The 15,278-nt window shown below is 36.3% G+C and overlaps 1 protein-coding gene across 1 annotated transcript; it reads left to right on the top strand.

The window, feature by feature from the left end:
• The first annotated feature begins 4,222 nt into the window (after positions 1 to 4,222).
• LOC114713529 (FIP1[V]-like protein) lies at positions 4,223 to 14,487 on the top strand. The gene is made up of 9 exons (XM_028898203.1): positions 4,223 to 5,271; positions 7,301 to 7,554; positions 8,481 to 8,607; positions 8,697 to 8,765; positions 8,853 to 8,993; positions 9,263 to 9,364; positions 9,459 to 9,802; positions 10,472 to 12,101; positions 13,233 to 14,487. Exons 1-9 carry the CDS (start codon positions 4,318 to 4,320, stop codon positions 13,794 to 13,796), a joined length of 4,185 nt encoding a protein of 1,394 aa, XP_028754036.1. The 5' UTR covers positions 4,223 to 4,317; the 3' UTR covers positions 13,797 to 14,487.
• Positions 14,488 to 15,278: the final 791 nt, after the last annotated feature.

Raw genomic sequence — 15,278 nt, 5'->3', positions numbered from 1 at the left:
ATCTGGAAAGCAAGAGATCGGCGACGGCCATGAGACCTGCTTGTTTCCCTTTGACGTAGAGATTGGGGGGAAAAAAACACGCACACACGCACGCACACAAATAGCGGGGGACAACCTAGGAATAACACCGAAGAGTAACAATGCTTGGCCTGCTGCTTTAAGTTTTGGGATAATTAATTTTCAGATCTGTATAGTTTTATTTCGCTTATAAGTCAGTCCTTACACTTTAACTTGCTATAACTCAGTTCTTATCATTTTAATTTAATTATAACTTAGCTCCTAAAATTTAACTCGTTACAACTCAACCTTCATAGTTTTACCCATTTGATAATTTAGTCTCTCTTTTTATTATATATATAATTTTATTTTGGCTATAGCATACATTTAATCGTTTAATTTTATGTAAGGTTTCAACGTAGTCTTTTAACTTTAAAAAGTATACTTTAGGTCTTTAACTTTAAAATTGTTAATTTTAAATGATGAATTTTGTAACAAAAGTGGTTGTTTTAAAAGTTAAACTTAATATTTTAGCATTTAGTAATGTTTTATCAACATTCAAGAGTTCACTATCGTTATTTTTTGTTAATAGTTTTAGGAAAGAGGACTAATAGTTTACTTTTTAAAGTTAAAGAATAAAAATAAAATACTGTGTAAAATTAAAGGACCAAAATTATATTTTAGTCTTTTATTTTTTTAGTACATGAGGATTAAATTATAAAATAGATAAAACCATGGGAATCAAGTTGCAGTAAATCAAAATTTAAGAATTGAGTTACAACTGGGTCAAAATCATAAATAGAGATTGAATTATGCTGAGCATGTCAAAATTATAAAGACAAAAAAAATTAATTTTTTTTTTTAACATCTTACGATGTCAGATTCACCTTATATGCTTATCTCACAGAGCAGCATGGTCATACCTTTTTTTTTTTTTTTTACCAGGTCCAAGTCCCATTTAAATCTTATTCACGCCAAATACGTGTATTGTTTCATATTATTTTAATTTGGGTTAATTAATCCGCAAGTTCTTATAGTTTCAACGAATTTTGAATTAGGTCCCTATAGTTTTTTTTCTTTTTATCAGGTCCTTATACTTTTACCTTTTTTTAATTAGGTCATTGTATTTATTTTTCTTTTAATTAAGTCCTTATAATTTCACTAAATTTTTAATCAGGTCCATGTAGTTTTAATTTTTATTTATTAATTAAATATAAGCTTAATTAAATAGATTAATACTGAAATATAAAATATTAATAATTAAATTAAATTAATAATTATGTAATAAAAAAGTAATAGAATTAATTAATTCAGGAAAATTTTTTAGAACAATTAATTTTTTTGCTGAAAAATTAAAATCATTATAATAATTCAATATCTTTAGAATATTATTGTTTATAAACTAATATTAAATAATATATACTATTTTATGTTTATATAATAGTACTATTAGAATTTATAAAATAAAGAATAAAAAATTCAGGGACTTAATTAAAAATAAAGTAAACTTCTAAGGACTTGATAAAAATAAATAAATACAAGGACCTAATTAAAAATAGGTGAAAGTATAAGGACCTGATAAAAAGAAAAAAAACTATAAGAAGCTGATTCAAAATTAGTTGAAACTATAAAGAACTGTGGATTAATTATTCCTTTTAATTTTTCAAGAACATCAATTGATATTATGAGACTGTTTCCCTCGATACACTATAAGTAACACAATAACCATATTATTGTCATGAAAGTCTTTAAGAATTAAATATTTTAATTTTATTTAATAGTTTAAACTTACTTGTTAACTTAATTATATGCAAAACAATACATAATTATCAAGTTTGTTCTGATCTCGACTTAATTAGTAAATATTGGATATCAAAGTCAACCAGATATTTTGCCCACTCTTTATGCCCTCCGTCACTAATGCCTCGTTTGGATAAAGCGGATAAAAATGAAGGAAAGAAAATGAAGAGAAGACGAAAGAAAAATTTGAGAGAAAATATTTTCACTCTTCATAATTCATATTACGATGTAAAAGATAAAATACAAATATGACTCGTTTTAAATAACAGCAATATTTATTTGAAAAAGATGCGGGCATCACATCTAGCTTTATCCTATCTAAAATTTAGGGAATGTGTTTCCACTCCTAAATATAAAACTTTAAAGAGGAAATAAATGGATGCATGTAGCTTAGTCAACCAGTGTTAATTGTCCAGCAAACAGTCGTCACACACATTGCATAACATGTTTGCTTCGCTCCGGCACAAGGCTAATTCATAACAATGACACTTTTAATTCACACCGGATGTTTCAATTAGTGAAAAAAGTACTTTCAAAAGCACTTTTCTATCAATAGGGACAAATTTTTCTACATATATACTTCGTACATTATAAAAACACTTTTAAAATCATGATCTTGTTTCTATCCAAATACTCTTTAAAAGGGGCAACTATCATGTTTTACAGAAGACTTGTAGTAGCGAATAGGGCTATAGGGCTACTGTGAGTGAAGAGATTGCACAATGTGTATTAGGAGTGTTTGCTAAATAGTTAATGCTATCTCATTTCCAGTCATGACAAATTTGCAATATTTTAAAACATTCATGCCTCTTTTTACAACTTTTTGTTGTTGACGTGTTTGTTAAATGGCCAATGTTGATTAGTTTAATAGTCATGATATTTTTACATCATTTTAGAATATTTGTGTATATTTCTGCACCTTATAAAATTTTATGATGTCAAGTGTGCATAGCATGATGTGTTATAGGTATATTTATGTTTTAATCCAAAAATCAAAATTTTCCCTCATGATCTTTTCCCCTGTAATGTTTATCCTATTTTTCACTTTAATGTGTGACTTGTTTTGTGTTATGGCGCCCACCTTGCATTTTCTAAAATGTCAATTAGTTTTTAAAACTAACAACTTTTGATTTGTACTTCTTCAGTGTCATCTCCAATTCCACGAAGAATTAACCAAGCTAGCAAAATCCCCAGTTCCATTTCTTAGGCTCAGATTTTGCGCTATCAAATGGATTATTTTTTGCGGTTCATAATATAAGTCATCTTAACTAATTTATTGGTATTAAAAAAAAATGGTAGTTAACTTATCTGTCATAAATTGAATTTTTTTCTAACTTTACACATATTAAACGAGATTGTGAAGGAGAGAGAAAAATATAAAGAGTTATATTTAAGTATTAATAATTACAAAAACAAAATTAATCAATAAGTACTCCTCCGGTCCTTATTATAAGACCCCATTTGACTTTTTATTTGGTCCTAATTATAAGACCCCAATCCATTTTGTCTCTTATATTTATGCATTTTTTTCCAAGATAATTCTTCTAATAATGATAGTTTTAGCCAATATACTTAATTAGCAAGGATATTTTAGGAATGACAACACTTATTTATCATAAATAACCAACTTAACTTACTTCCTTAATCTCCTCAAATAAGTCAATTGGGTCTTATAATTAGGACCGGAGGAGTATTAATTACTCTCCAAGGAACTTATATTTTGGATCAAACTATTCTTTTAGAAATGGCTTATATTATGGACAAGAAGGAGTATTGTATTTTCTTTTAATTCATAATACTATCTTTGACCACTAATATAAAAACTAATTGATTAATTTAAATAAATTAAGAAAATTATTTAAATTAGTTATTTGTGATAAATAGGTGTTGTCTTTCTTAAAATATCATTACTAATCATGTATTTGTTAGAACTATTATTTGATGAAATCTTTAATATTTACAACTATTATAAGGATTAGCTTGAGAAAAAATAAATAAATATAACAAATAGATTATTATATTATATTTAAGAATAAATTGAATATCAAACTAGTTTTTAATTTGGATTCCACTTTTACAGGTCAACAGAGTTTTTAGAAAACAAAAATTTGCCCTAGCAATATTTAGCTACTTTTAAAAATCATTCTGTACAATAAAAAATACGCAGAAAACTCCAGCCCACAAAAAAATTATGCCCCCCTTTTTGGCCATGAATTCTCGTTTATTTTTCATTTTCCTCGCTGATGATTATTTTGGTTTTTTTATAAAAAAAAAAAAGTAAGTTAAAAACAAAGGTATTAATGGAAGAATTTTCAATCCAGCGTTTGGGCCGCGGTTGATTTCCGTTTGTACTTTGCTTTGGAATGGTAAATCTGAAGAATAACAACAAAGCTGTTGCGCACTTGCCAAACCTCAAAACCCTCCTGCCTCCTCAAGGCGCTTCTCCCTTCATTGCTGTGTTTCATCTCACACTTTCTTGTTCCAACACATCTCTCTCTTCTCCCCAAGAACCCTTCTTCCATGGAAGATGACGACGAGTTCGGAGATTTATATACTGACGTCCTCCGACCTTTTGGTTCACCATCTTCCACCGTCCCTCAGTCTTTCTCTGCGCCCCCAACTTCCAGCCGCTCGATCGATCTCAATCTCCAGACCCATCAGGAAGAGATCCTCCCCGCAACTTCTTACTCTAATTCAGCTGTTCCCTACCAGCCGTCCGATCAAATCGTAGCTCCAAAACAGGAGAAGCTTGTCGAAGAATCTGCTGTTGCTGGTGCTTCCAATTCTACGACCGGTTTGATCGGGCGCGATGAGATTGATGGCCGTAGACCTGGGAAGGAAGGGGAATCAGCTGAGGGGGCTGGGGTTATTGAACGTGGAGGTGCAGAATTGGGTGATAGGGCTCTACAGGATGCAAACCGTGATAAGGAATCTGGCATTGGTGATGTGCGCGACGAAATTCCTGCGAAAGGTGACGATTTGACGGAGAAGGATGTAAAATTTGATATCGAGGACGATGGTGATGGAATTGAAGAGGTGGGTTCCGAGCCAATTATTCCTGGGTTATCAAGTGGTGCTGGCGGCTATGTCGATGGTGTAGTTGCTGCAGCAGGCGGCGAAGCTGTGGGAAGGTTTGATGAGAACGGCGACAGAGGCGAGGGCGATGATTGGGATAGTGACAGTGAGGATGATTTGCAGATAGTGTTAAATGACAACAATCATATGGACATGGACAGAGGTGGAATGGTGGGCGACGGCGATGACGACGATGAAGATAGCGAGCTGGTTATCGTGACAGATGGCGACCCAAGTCAGGCAGCGGAGGTGCAAGAGTGGGGCGAGAACTCAGCTCAACCCGCTGATGGTGAGAGGAAGGATATGGGCGACTCTGCCAAAGCAAGTGGGGGCGTGACAGTGGCGCCAAAAGTTGGTTATAGCAGTCATGGATATCATCCATTTCATTCGCAGTTCAAGGTCAGTGCCTCGTGTTGCTTGAAAGGCAACTACTTGTATTTGGGGCTTCTCGTTTCCCCCTCTTGTACTATAGAAAGAATTAGATTGCAACTATCTAGACTTCTATTGTCCAATGTGATATGTTGCTTCTTTTGTTATTGAAATAAAATTTTATGATTTAAACGTGGCCAACATTATGTTTCTTTGATACGCGTTTGTTGAGAAAAAAACTTGAAAAGCTGAATGTCTGGCAAAAAGCAGCTGATACAAAATCGATCTGGATGTAATAAAATTGTCGAAGGCAATGGGTTCAACTTTTTCAGGGCTTCTCAATAAGATGAGAATGCCTGATGCAAGCTTAAATGGCCATCTTTTACATGATGCAAAGATTCTCTGATGTTCCTTGTGATGCCAAATTAACTATTGAGGCTTACACACGTGGAAAGTTGACTATCATTCTCTTTACGGACGTGGAAAAGAATCCATATATCAATGTAAAACATAAAAAATGTAGGGAGTCACGTGGAGAAGAATCAATATATCAATGTAAAACATAAATGTAGGGAGCTACATCATTCACAACTAATGAACAGGGTGACTCCTCTTGGTTTACCCACTCTGGTTAAATGTCTACATCAGTTGCCTAGCTGAGACTTGGGTTTAAGGATCAGACAAACAGTGCAAAGTATTGATATTGTGTTGTACTATAGCCTGTTTATGATGTATGAATAGTGTGACTTCTTGCGCGTGTGCACACACACATCAAAGTTGCTTCCAAAGGGAGGGAATTTACTACTTAGCCATGATAACATGGTTATTTCTTGGGTGATTCTTCAATTGCATTTTGAATGCTTAAATGCTATAATTAGTTGAATTTGACCCCCTCTTCATTATTCACTTGCATCCGACATCTCTTGAGACCTGGAATTAACTGTTCTTGGATGGATGCATAAAGCTGCAACTATTCCCAAGGTTTGTTGTTTGCAGGTTACCCTACTAAATACTAAACCAAATAACATTCTTTGTTCTTAGGGATTATAGTCAACTTATGGTATTTTCGCTCTTTTCCATGGGGGTGTGACGCAATTTTACTGGCTTAATTTTCTTTCATGAGGGTGTCGTAATTTTTACTTTACGGGAATCAGGAACGATACCTATCTGATGTTTTCTATCTATCCTTACTTGTCAAAACTGGAAAGCTATATAAATTAAGCATGGGATTGCTTAAAATGCAGGATTGTGTTGAATTAATAAATTGTGACAGGCTCTAGGGTTGCTAAGGGAAGTTCTGTTTGGAGCCACTTGTAAATTTCACACCTACTTCATGTCCCACACGGTGAAAGAAGGATGAGAAAAAGAAGAATTAGAATACTCTTTTTTATCATTGATGTTACTATAATGAGTTATAATGCTTGGGAAAATACGGGCCTTTGAATGGATGATCTGATGTGCAAATGTTTCTCGTATCTTGTGCTTAACCAAATATTCCCTAGAGCTCATGTCCGTGATGTTTAAGGAAGCATTGCTACTTTTTATAGGCATATATCTTATTGGGTTATTGGTTACAACTTTGTCTTCATATTAGTGATTTTATCAGAGGATCATTGATTGGATGTTTTCATTTGTTCTATGGTGTTTTTCTTCCATGACGGGTTTGATCTCTTGAAGATAATACTATTCTTAATCATCAAATTACTTTAGTTCCTTTTCTTCCTTTTATGGAGTTTGTACCTTCTTGATGACCTCTTAGTATACCTGAGTGAAATGAAAAGGTTAATTTCCTGAAAAAGATCTATTCCCTCTCTAACTGGGCTCTCTGGAAGTGTTGGCCATCCACCTAAAGTAGTGGGACTTTGTAATTATTTAATTTCAATCATATTCTTTCAGAGGGGAAAAATTTAGTCATGCTTCTTTCCTCAGGCATTTTAATCATTCTGTCACCAAGTACCTTTTGAAAGTTATTTCCTCCGAGCTTTGTATATAATTCCTGATACTTGAATGCAGAACAATATCAAAATCATCTATTAATGTGTTTTCTATTGTAATGCAGTATGTCAGGCCTGGTGCAGCGCCAATACCTGGAGCATCTACTATTCCAGGAGTATCTGCTGGTCAGATCCGTCCACCTGCTAACGTGGTTCCTATGGCTGGTCGTGGGAGAGGGGACTGGAGACCTCCTGGAATAAAAGGCGCTGCTGCTTTACAAAAAGGTTTTCATGCGGGTCCTGGATTACCTGTTTGGGGCAACAGTGCAGGAGGGCGGGGCTTTGGTGGTGGACTGGAATTTACTCTTCCCTCCCACAAGTAAATTTTACTTTTCTTAGTATTGTTTTGTCTATACATGCATGAATGGACCATCTTTTATGCAATTTTGCCCAATGATTTTCCTACCTTAAAGGCATTTTTCAGGTGGTGTGGCACTGCAATCAATCAAATTTATATTGGAATCACTTAAGTGGTCATTGGAATCGCATCATTGTCTTTTTGCCTTGACTTTTAGTTTTTATGAACGTGTATGTTTGACTATTAAATCATTCTAACCATTGGCATAGAAGGCTGATATGGTGAGTTGGTGAGCTTTATGTTTGTGATGGAGAATAGGAAGACAGTATTTAGGGAGATGAAATTGTAGAAGACTTACTTTAGGAGTACGAAATTCTAGATTACTTGGAATATTTAGACTTTAGAGATGTTTTAGATTTATTTATTTTCTCATGCTTATTTGTTTATTATTTTTTCTTTTTATTTGTTTAATTTTCTTTCGATGGGCTTTGCTATTGATGGCCTTGTGGCATTGTGGGTTAAGATGATTTCAATTACATTGTCATTTTAATTGTCTCTTTCCTTCCTTCCTCTTTTTCCTCTATCTCCCCTTTCCATGTGCTGTTCTGCATTAGTTTACATTGGATTTGTCTGGTGGATCTTCACATCTTTCTTTGATTTTAATCACTGCTCTTCTCCTTCTTCTTCTTCCTCATTATTGCCTGTGCGCTTGCACTTTGATGGACTCATTTTCTGAGAAATATCTATTGTGTGAAGTCAGTATTCCTTGCATCTTTAAGTTCTTTTGTTGGGATTTTAAACCAAGGCTAAATCTCTTTTAATATGCATGATGCTTTAATATTTTGATCTCTGCATTTAATATTTCTACCATATTCTTTCTGTTTGAGTAAAACTAAATTTCAGTTATTCTTGATGAGTGCTTATCTAGCCCTGCCTGTAACTTTCAGGACCATATTTGATGTTGATATCGATAGTTTTGAGGAAAAACCTTGGAAATATCCTGGTGTTGACACATCAGACTTTTTCAACTTTGGTTTGAATGAGGAGACCTGGAAAGATTACTGCAAGCAGCTGGTAAAATATTTTATGTTCCCATTCTCCAAAAGTTTAGTGAGAAGAGCAGGCTGAAACCTTTTGCCTCCTTTTAACATTTGACTTTCTAGGAACAACTACGCCTGGAGTCTACAATGCAAAGCAAAATCCGTGTATATGAAAGTGGCCGAATGGAGCAGGTAAGTGGCCACACTGTGTGCTGCCCTTTTTTTCTTTAAATTTATTTTTTCAGAAACACCTAATTCAGTGATTCAATGCCATTGCAGGAGTATGACCCAGATTTACCTCCTGAATTAGCAGCAGCTGCTGGTATACATGATGTGGGGGTGGAAAGTACAAATTCTGTAAAATCAGATTTTGGGCATAGTGATGTTGGAAAAGGTTCTGGGCGTGTGAGGCCACCACTTGTATGTTTTCTTCTGACATTTATTTTGCTTTTGCATGGGTTTTATCTGAGAAAGAAATATACCTTTGTTGAAATTCTCTCACGTGACGGCCAGATATTTGCAACTTTTTGGGGCCTAATAATTTCCCCCTAGCCTGCATGTAGCTGATCAATATAGAATTAAATATTTTTGTTTCGATCTATCTCCCTCTAATGCCAAAATGAAGATTTATTTCCCTTTCATTTCCGATTTAGTCTCTGGATCTTTTATGTTAATTTATTTTCCCGCAGCCAACTGGGAGAGCTATACAGGTGGAAGGTGGCTATGGTGAACGGCTTCCTTCTATTGACACTCGACCCCCACGAATCCGTGATTCAGATGCAATCATTGAGGTAATTGATGGTTCTCCGTATGATGCAAGTGGATAATTATCTTTATGTTGCATATCTTCCATGTGCCCATCACTAAAAGTATTTGTGTGCACAGATTGTTTTGCAGGATTCTGCCGATGATGATTCCTCTGCAGGGAATGCCCTGCAAGATCAGTTTGAGGGAGGAGAGCCCCAGAGAACTGATTTTGAAGAGGATGATGTTGATGAGGCTCCAAATACGGAGCGTGAGTATGTTGATGGATTTCCACAAGATTATAATAGTAGAAACAGAGATCTGGTTGGAAAAAGAATGACAGGCACGAAGTCCCCACCTGCTGATGTGCCTGATGGAGGTGAAACTTTGCCTTCCTCTCAGGAAGAACCAGTCAACTACACTGGTACTAGAGGCCAAACCTCTAGACCCAGTGGCAGCAATTTTGTCTCCTCTGATGAGGAAAGGTATGAAGAAGTACTGAATGTTTGCCTACTGAATCTTGCACTGTCAATGCGTATGATTGCATTTTGAACCATATTGCAAAAGTTAATCCTAAGGCACAACACTGCAATTGGGTGAGAAAAAAAACCATGTTGGGAGATCCTCCACCCAATTGTGATCTGACCTGGCTTGAATATAGATTAGTTAATAGTATTGGATACTAGATGGTTTGCTACCCAAACCAAAAAAAAGAAAGCAATTAACTTGTTAGTTTGTGCTGAAAGTCTGCAGTGATTAAGAGATTTTCTTGATTGTTGAGGCAACATGCTCATTGACAAAAATAGGTTACATGGACATTTCTTAGTATGAAATTTTCATTTCATCAAAATTATGTTCAGTTTGTGCGTGGAAGAGTGTGAGCATGACCTAGAGCATGATGAAAAATATATCTAGGATCATAGAGTTTAAGAAGGAACGGGATAGACCCACATGTAGATGTAGGAGATTTTTTTCTTTGTGAAAGCAATGCCCTTTCAATTGTAAGATCATAAGATAGGTTCCCTAAACCTTTCTTTTGCTGAGACATCTTTGTTATTTTCCTTGCATGTTCTGGTATCTCTTGTTAAGGTTGATGTTCAAAACTAGCATTCTTCATCCACACATATTTACCATCTGAGTTTTTCTATTTACAGGCAGAGGCATATGCAAGGAAGGGCAAATTCTCGTATATCTCCTAGTCAAGAAATTAATGACAATAAAAAAGAAGATTCAGATGGAAGCATGGAAAGGAGAGACAATTCACACTTGTCATCTCCGATCACTAACAATGCAAGAGAGTCTAGTGTTGGGGATGAGGATGCTGATGTTGATGAGCCTGGGACAGCTGGTGAAAGTTCCAAAATGGAAAAGGAGGAAATGGATCCCAATGCAGTAGACACGAGAGCTACCTTTAAGAGCAGTGATGGGAAGAGACAGAAGTTAACACCTCAAGATGAGGAACCTCTACTTGATGAAGTTGATGATTGGGAGAACTCGAAAGCAGCAAGAAGTAGTGATAACAGCAAAGCAAGTTCAGTAAGGAGCAGGGGCTATCAGAAGCGGCTGGATGGTTATGAGGAGGAAGTGGTTCAGGACGCACAGTCATCACGTCTGGGTGCAAATAGAAGGCATTTTGATGAAAATGAACACGATCTCCATAGAAGAGAGAATGAAGGAAGGCAAGAACCTGAAAGAGATCGCCTATTGCCTAAAGGCCGAGAGGAATCATACCCTTATAAGGAGTGGCATCCTAACTCAGCTCATCAATTGCACATGAAGACTGATGGATTTGGTAGGCAAAAAGATAGGGACAGCTCTGACATTTCTTGGGCCCGTAGAGATGATGATCCCTATGGCAGAAGAGGCAGAAATGATGAACCAAGGAAGAGGGATAGGGTTAAAGTTCGGGAGAATGAGAGAAGTGACAGAGATGATAGCCTCTATTCAAGAAAACAGTTGGATAATGGTAGTTATAGGGTTCCCTATGATAAGGATATAGGGCTAAGAGACTCAGGATACTGGGAAAAAGATGATGGCTTGAAGAGTAGGTATGACACTATGGAAGATTACCATAGCAAGAGGAGGAAGGATGAGGAGTATCTTAGGAGGGAGCATATTGATAAAGAAGATATTTTGCATGGCTACAGGGAGAGTGCCAGCAGGCGTAGGAGAGAGAGAGATGTAGTGTTGGATCCACGGAAGAGAAATGATCCACAAAGAAGTAGAGACAACTTAGAAGATCATTATGCCTCCAGGCAGAAGGATGATGGATTACTACTGAAGGAGAGGTCTGATAGGCTGAGAGATAAGGAGGAGTGGCATAGGGCAAAACAGTCCCATGAAGAACATCCATCGAAGCATGAAAGAGAAGAGGGAAGGAGTTCTGTAAGAAGTGGACGGGGTGCTGAAGAAAAATCATGGGTTGGCCATGTTAGGGCTCATGATGAGCACAGAGCTTCTGCGAAAGAGTACCAATCTAGAGATGCAACACGACCTGGTGAACAAGTGAAAAGAAGGGATCGAATTCGGGATGAAAGTCCTCATCATAAGGGGCGTGAGGATTCTTATGCCCGCGGAAATCACTATGGTAGTGAGGAAAGGCGATCTAGGCAGGAAAGGTCAAGTAGTCGTGGTGATCGTGCTGCTAATGTTTCAGATAACCAAAGAGTTCATGAGAAAAGGCATAAAGAGGGCACAAGGAGAAGCAAAGAATCTGATGTCGGTGATCATAATAGTCTGTCCAAGAGGAATCAGGAAGATCAAAGTGGTCAGACCAACAAGAAGGTATATTGCTTATCTGTAAAAATGTGAATCTCTCTGGAACGTAAAGTTCTCTTTTTCTTGGATTTGCTGTGTCTTTATGCTCCATGCGGAAGATCCTGATGGTCTGACATTATTGAAAGTTAAAAATTTGATGCGTGGCTCTAAAATTTTAAAGGATGTGGCATGTTTTTTCCAAATTAAGTTTTCAGTTGAACTCCAAATGTTTATATGGCAAGGCAGGCATGATAAGGAAAAGCTAGTTTTGCATTTGCATGAATTATATTGGCCCTACTTCGTGACATGATTAGCATTATTTTACCAATTTTCATTGTCAGCTTTGAAGAGGGGACTTGCTTAAGCTGTCCTTTTTTCTTCTTTTTCTTTTTGCATTGGGTTGCATTAGGTGGGCTTGAACCCTTGATCCTTACCTGCGACCTACCTCACCCTTGCCACCTAAACTAACGCCAGGTGGCTAGCTGGTTGGTGTTTTCTGCGTCTTTTTATACTAGCATTTGAACTAGGACCTCAGCATTCCACGTTGAAGGGCTCACCACTAAGAACAAATATGCTAGTTAGCTGGCTGGTAAATGCGTCTGGGATCAGTAAATTCTAGCAAATGTCTATTATGCGTAATGCTTGGGATTTTTGTTCATCGTTATCATAAGCTCGGTTACTCTGCAAAGTAATTGGAACAAATGTTCTGATTTGCTTGAGTTTCTCAGGACTGGTCAGTTATAACTTCAGTCTCCTTTAAAATATCTTCTTCCCTTCATGATTCTGCAAATGGACCTGACACTGACTTCCGAAGTTGTTTATGGAACTTGTATTTCCCGACGCGTGAATATCTGAAATTATGGAGTAATGATGTCAAATAATCAGAATTTTGATATAGACTTGGCAAAACACATGGATGAATGAGTTACTATTTCTTATTTGACATGATTTATTGATTTTGATTACTCTTTGTATGGGACTTTGAAATTCTTCTTTTTACTGAATTTAGCTTGCTATTTTCTTCACCTCAAAGTGATTGTCAATTGCTTCTATGTTTGATTCATTTCTGCTGCTTGCAATCTCTTCTTGATTTTGGGATTCTATAATATCATCATCATCATCATTAGTGTTGCTATATATATTTTCCTGTTTGTGAAGAGCTCAAGAGTCTCCAATGAAGGAGGACGTACTGAGCAAGAAATGTCAGGGCATCATCTGTCAAGAAAACACCGTGAAGTCATTTCTTCAGATGATGAACAACAAGAATCTCGTAGAGGAAGATCTAAATTGGAACGCTGGACAAGTCATAAGGAAAGGGATTTCGGTGTGACTGGCAAGCCATCATCTTCCATGAAGTTCAAAGACATTGATAAAGATAACAATGGTGCTTCTTCTGGATCTGGCAAACCCTTGGGTGAATCTGCCAAAACGGTTGATGCTGTTGATAACCAACACAACGCATCTGCTGAAGGAAAGGATTACATGGATATGGACAGTAAAGATGCTGATCCGAAGGGATCAGGGGATCGGCACATTGATACAGTTGAGAAGTTGAAGAAACGCAGTGAGCGGTTCAAGCTTCCAATGCCGAGTGAGAAAGAGGCTCTGACTATAAAAAAGCTGGAGAGTGAACCATTGCCTTCTGCCAAAAGTGAAAATCTCGTGGATTCAGAAGTCAAACAAGAGCGACCAGCACGAAAAAGAAGATGGATCAGTAACTAGATGGAAAGAAGTGCGGAATCTCACCAAAAATGTACCGATGCAGTTGGAGATTTTCTGCTAGGCCTAGTTCTTGCAAGCCTAGAACCCCAGCAAGCCAGCCATGCAATATCTATATTGAAGATGGCATCTTTAGGGTTTCAGATGATTTGTACTTCAGTTATTATGTCATTTTTGTAACCGTGCTTCCAACATAGACATCATACTATATGTATATACAGGTGAAAACGTAAAATTGGAACTGGTCACTGTAGGTGGCACATTTTTCCGGTCTGGGCTGAGGATTATGTTGGGAATTTGACTAAGGGTCGGATACAATACATTCAGAAACCATTGACATCGCTGGTGAGGCATGAGCCTAAAACTGGCCATCTCTTGTGGCCTGGCAGGTCCGAGGACTCGAGAAAACACAGGAAGCATCCTGGTTGGCGGAGGACCCTCGTAAGATGTCAGAGACGACCTGTCTTTTGTTGTAGATTATAACCAAATTCTGATTACCCTTTTATTCTTTCCGATCATAACATTGTAGGATAGTGGCTGTTAAGGGATAGAGTAGAGAGCCTATATATAGTGAACCAAGGGAAGGGAATGTAACTGTTCTGGAATATGAACAGGTAGTGGAAGAAAGTAACAGCAAAATTATTGCCAAATGCCGATTATAAATCTTTCTTGCCGTATGGTTTAAGTTTAACAAGAATAAGCCTCCTTTTCGGGGCTGTCAGTAATGGCCTTAGTTGCATGAAAGCTTGATAGCTAAGTTGTGCATTCAATGCCATTTATGATTTTATAATTTTAAAAAATACAACTAATGTTACCTTTAGTGCTTTGAACATACTAGCAAAAAAAAAAAAAAATTCATTCTTTGCAACCTCAGCTTTTTAAAAAATAAAAAAAATAAATGGGTGTGCGATGGATGTCTCATCAGAAAATTGTATCTTGTACTCACCCAAAGAACGCATCCTTAATTTTAATTTTCACTATTGGTCTGTTCAATTTTCAGTCTTGTGCGAATAAATAATTGGAAGAAATTTGACAATCTTTCAAAATATGATGATCCTATTATAAAATTGTGGGCCCTCCTTTCTGTTTTTGTTTGGTCTTACAATGGAGATGGGTTGATCAAAAATCATTGTGGATAATTAATTTCGTTCTGGATATTTAAATTAGCTTTTCATAAATAATTTTACAAATTCCGAAATAAGTATGTAAGCAAAGTTCTGTATTTTTTCTAAGTTTTTTTTTTTTAAAATGTTCCGATACCCCGGTAGTGTCATGACTTGGGCCTCAGTTTCATGATAAGATAAAGTTTGAAAAGATTATTAAAGAAGAAGGCAGATCCAATGAGCAGTATGACAACTAGAAACATTAAATAATGTTATTTGATGACTTCAAAGCTTACAATGTTGTGAGCAGTATCAATTATTCCAAAAAAAAAAAATAGTGTGAACAGGATCCTCAAACGTTATGATCTATCCCTGTAGTCTT

Source organism: Neltuma alba, unplaced genomic scaffold (genome assembly GCF_004799145.2).
Source record: "Neltuma alba isolate B1F8T4 unplaced genomic scaffold, ASM479914v2 tig00011430_pilon, whole genome shotgun sequence".
Classification (NCBI taxonomy): Eukaryota; Viridiplantae; Streptophyta; class Magnoliopsida; order Fabales; family Fabaceae; genus Neltuma; species Neltuma alba.
The sequence above is the reverse complement of the archived record's forward strand: the minus strand, read 5'-3'. Positions and strand labels throughout refer to the sequence as shown.

What these genes read in the sequence shown, in the direction of transcription:
- LOC114713529 (XM_028898203.1), top strand. Translation starts at nt 4,318, where the DNA reads ATGGAAGATGACGACGAGTTCGGAGATTTATATACTGACGTCCTCCGA. An exon ending in TTTACTCTTCCCTCCCACAA is followed by an intron (nt 7,555 to 8,480) that starts GTAAATTTTACT and finishes TGTAACTTTCAG; the next exon opens with GACCATATTTGATGTTGATA. An exon ending in GTCTCCTCTGATGAGGAAAG is followed by an intron (nt 9,803 to 10,471) that starts GTATGAAGAAGT and finishes TTCTATTTACAG; the next exon opens with GCAGAGGCATATGCAAGGAA.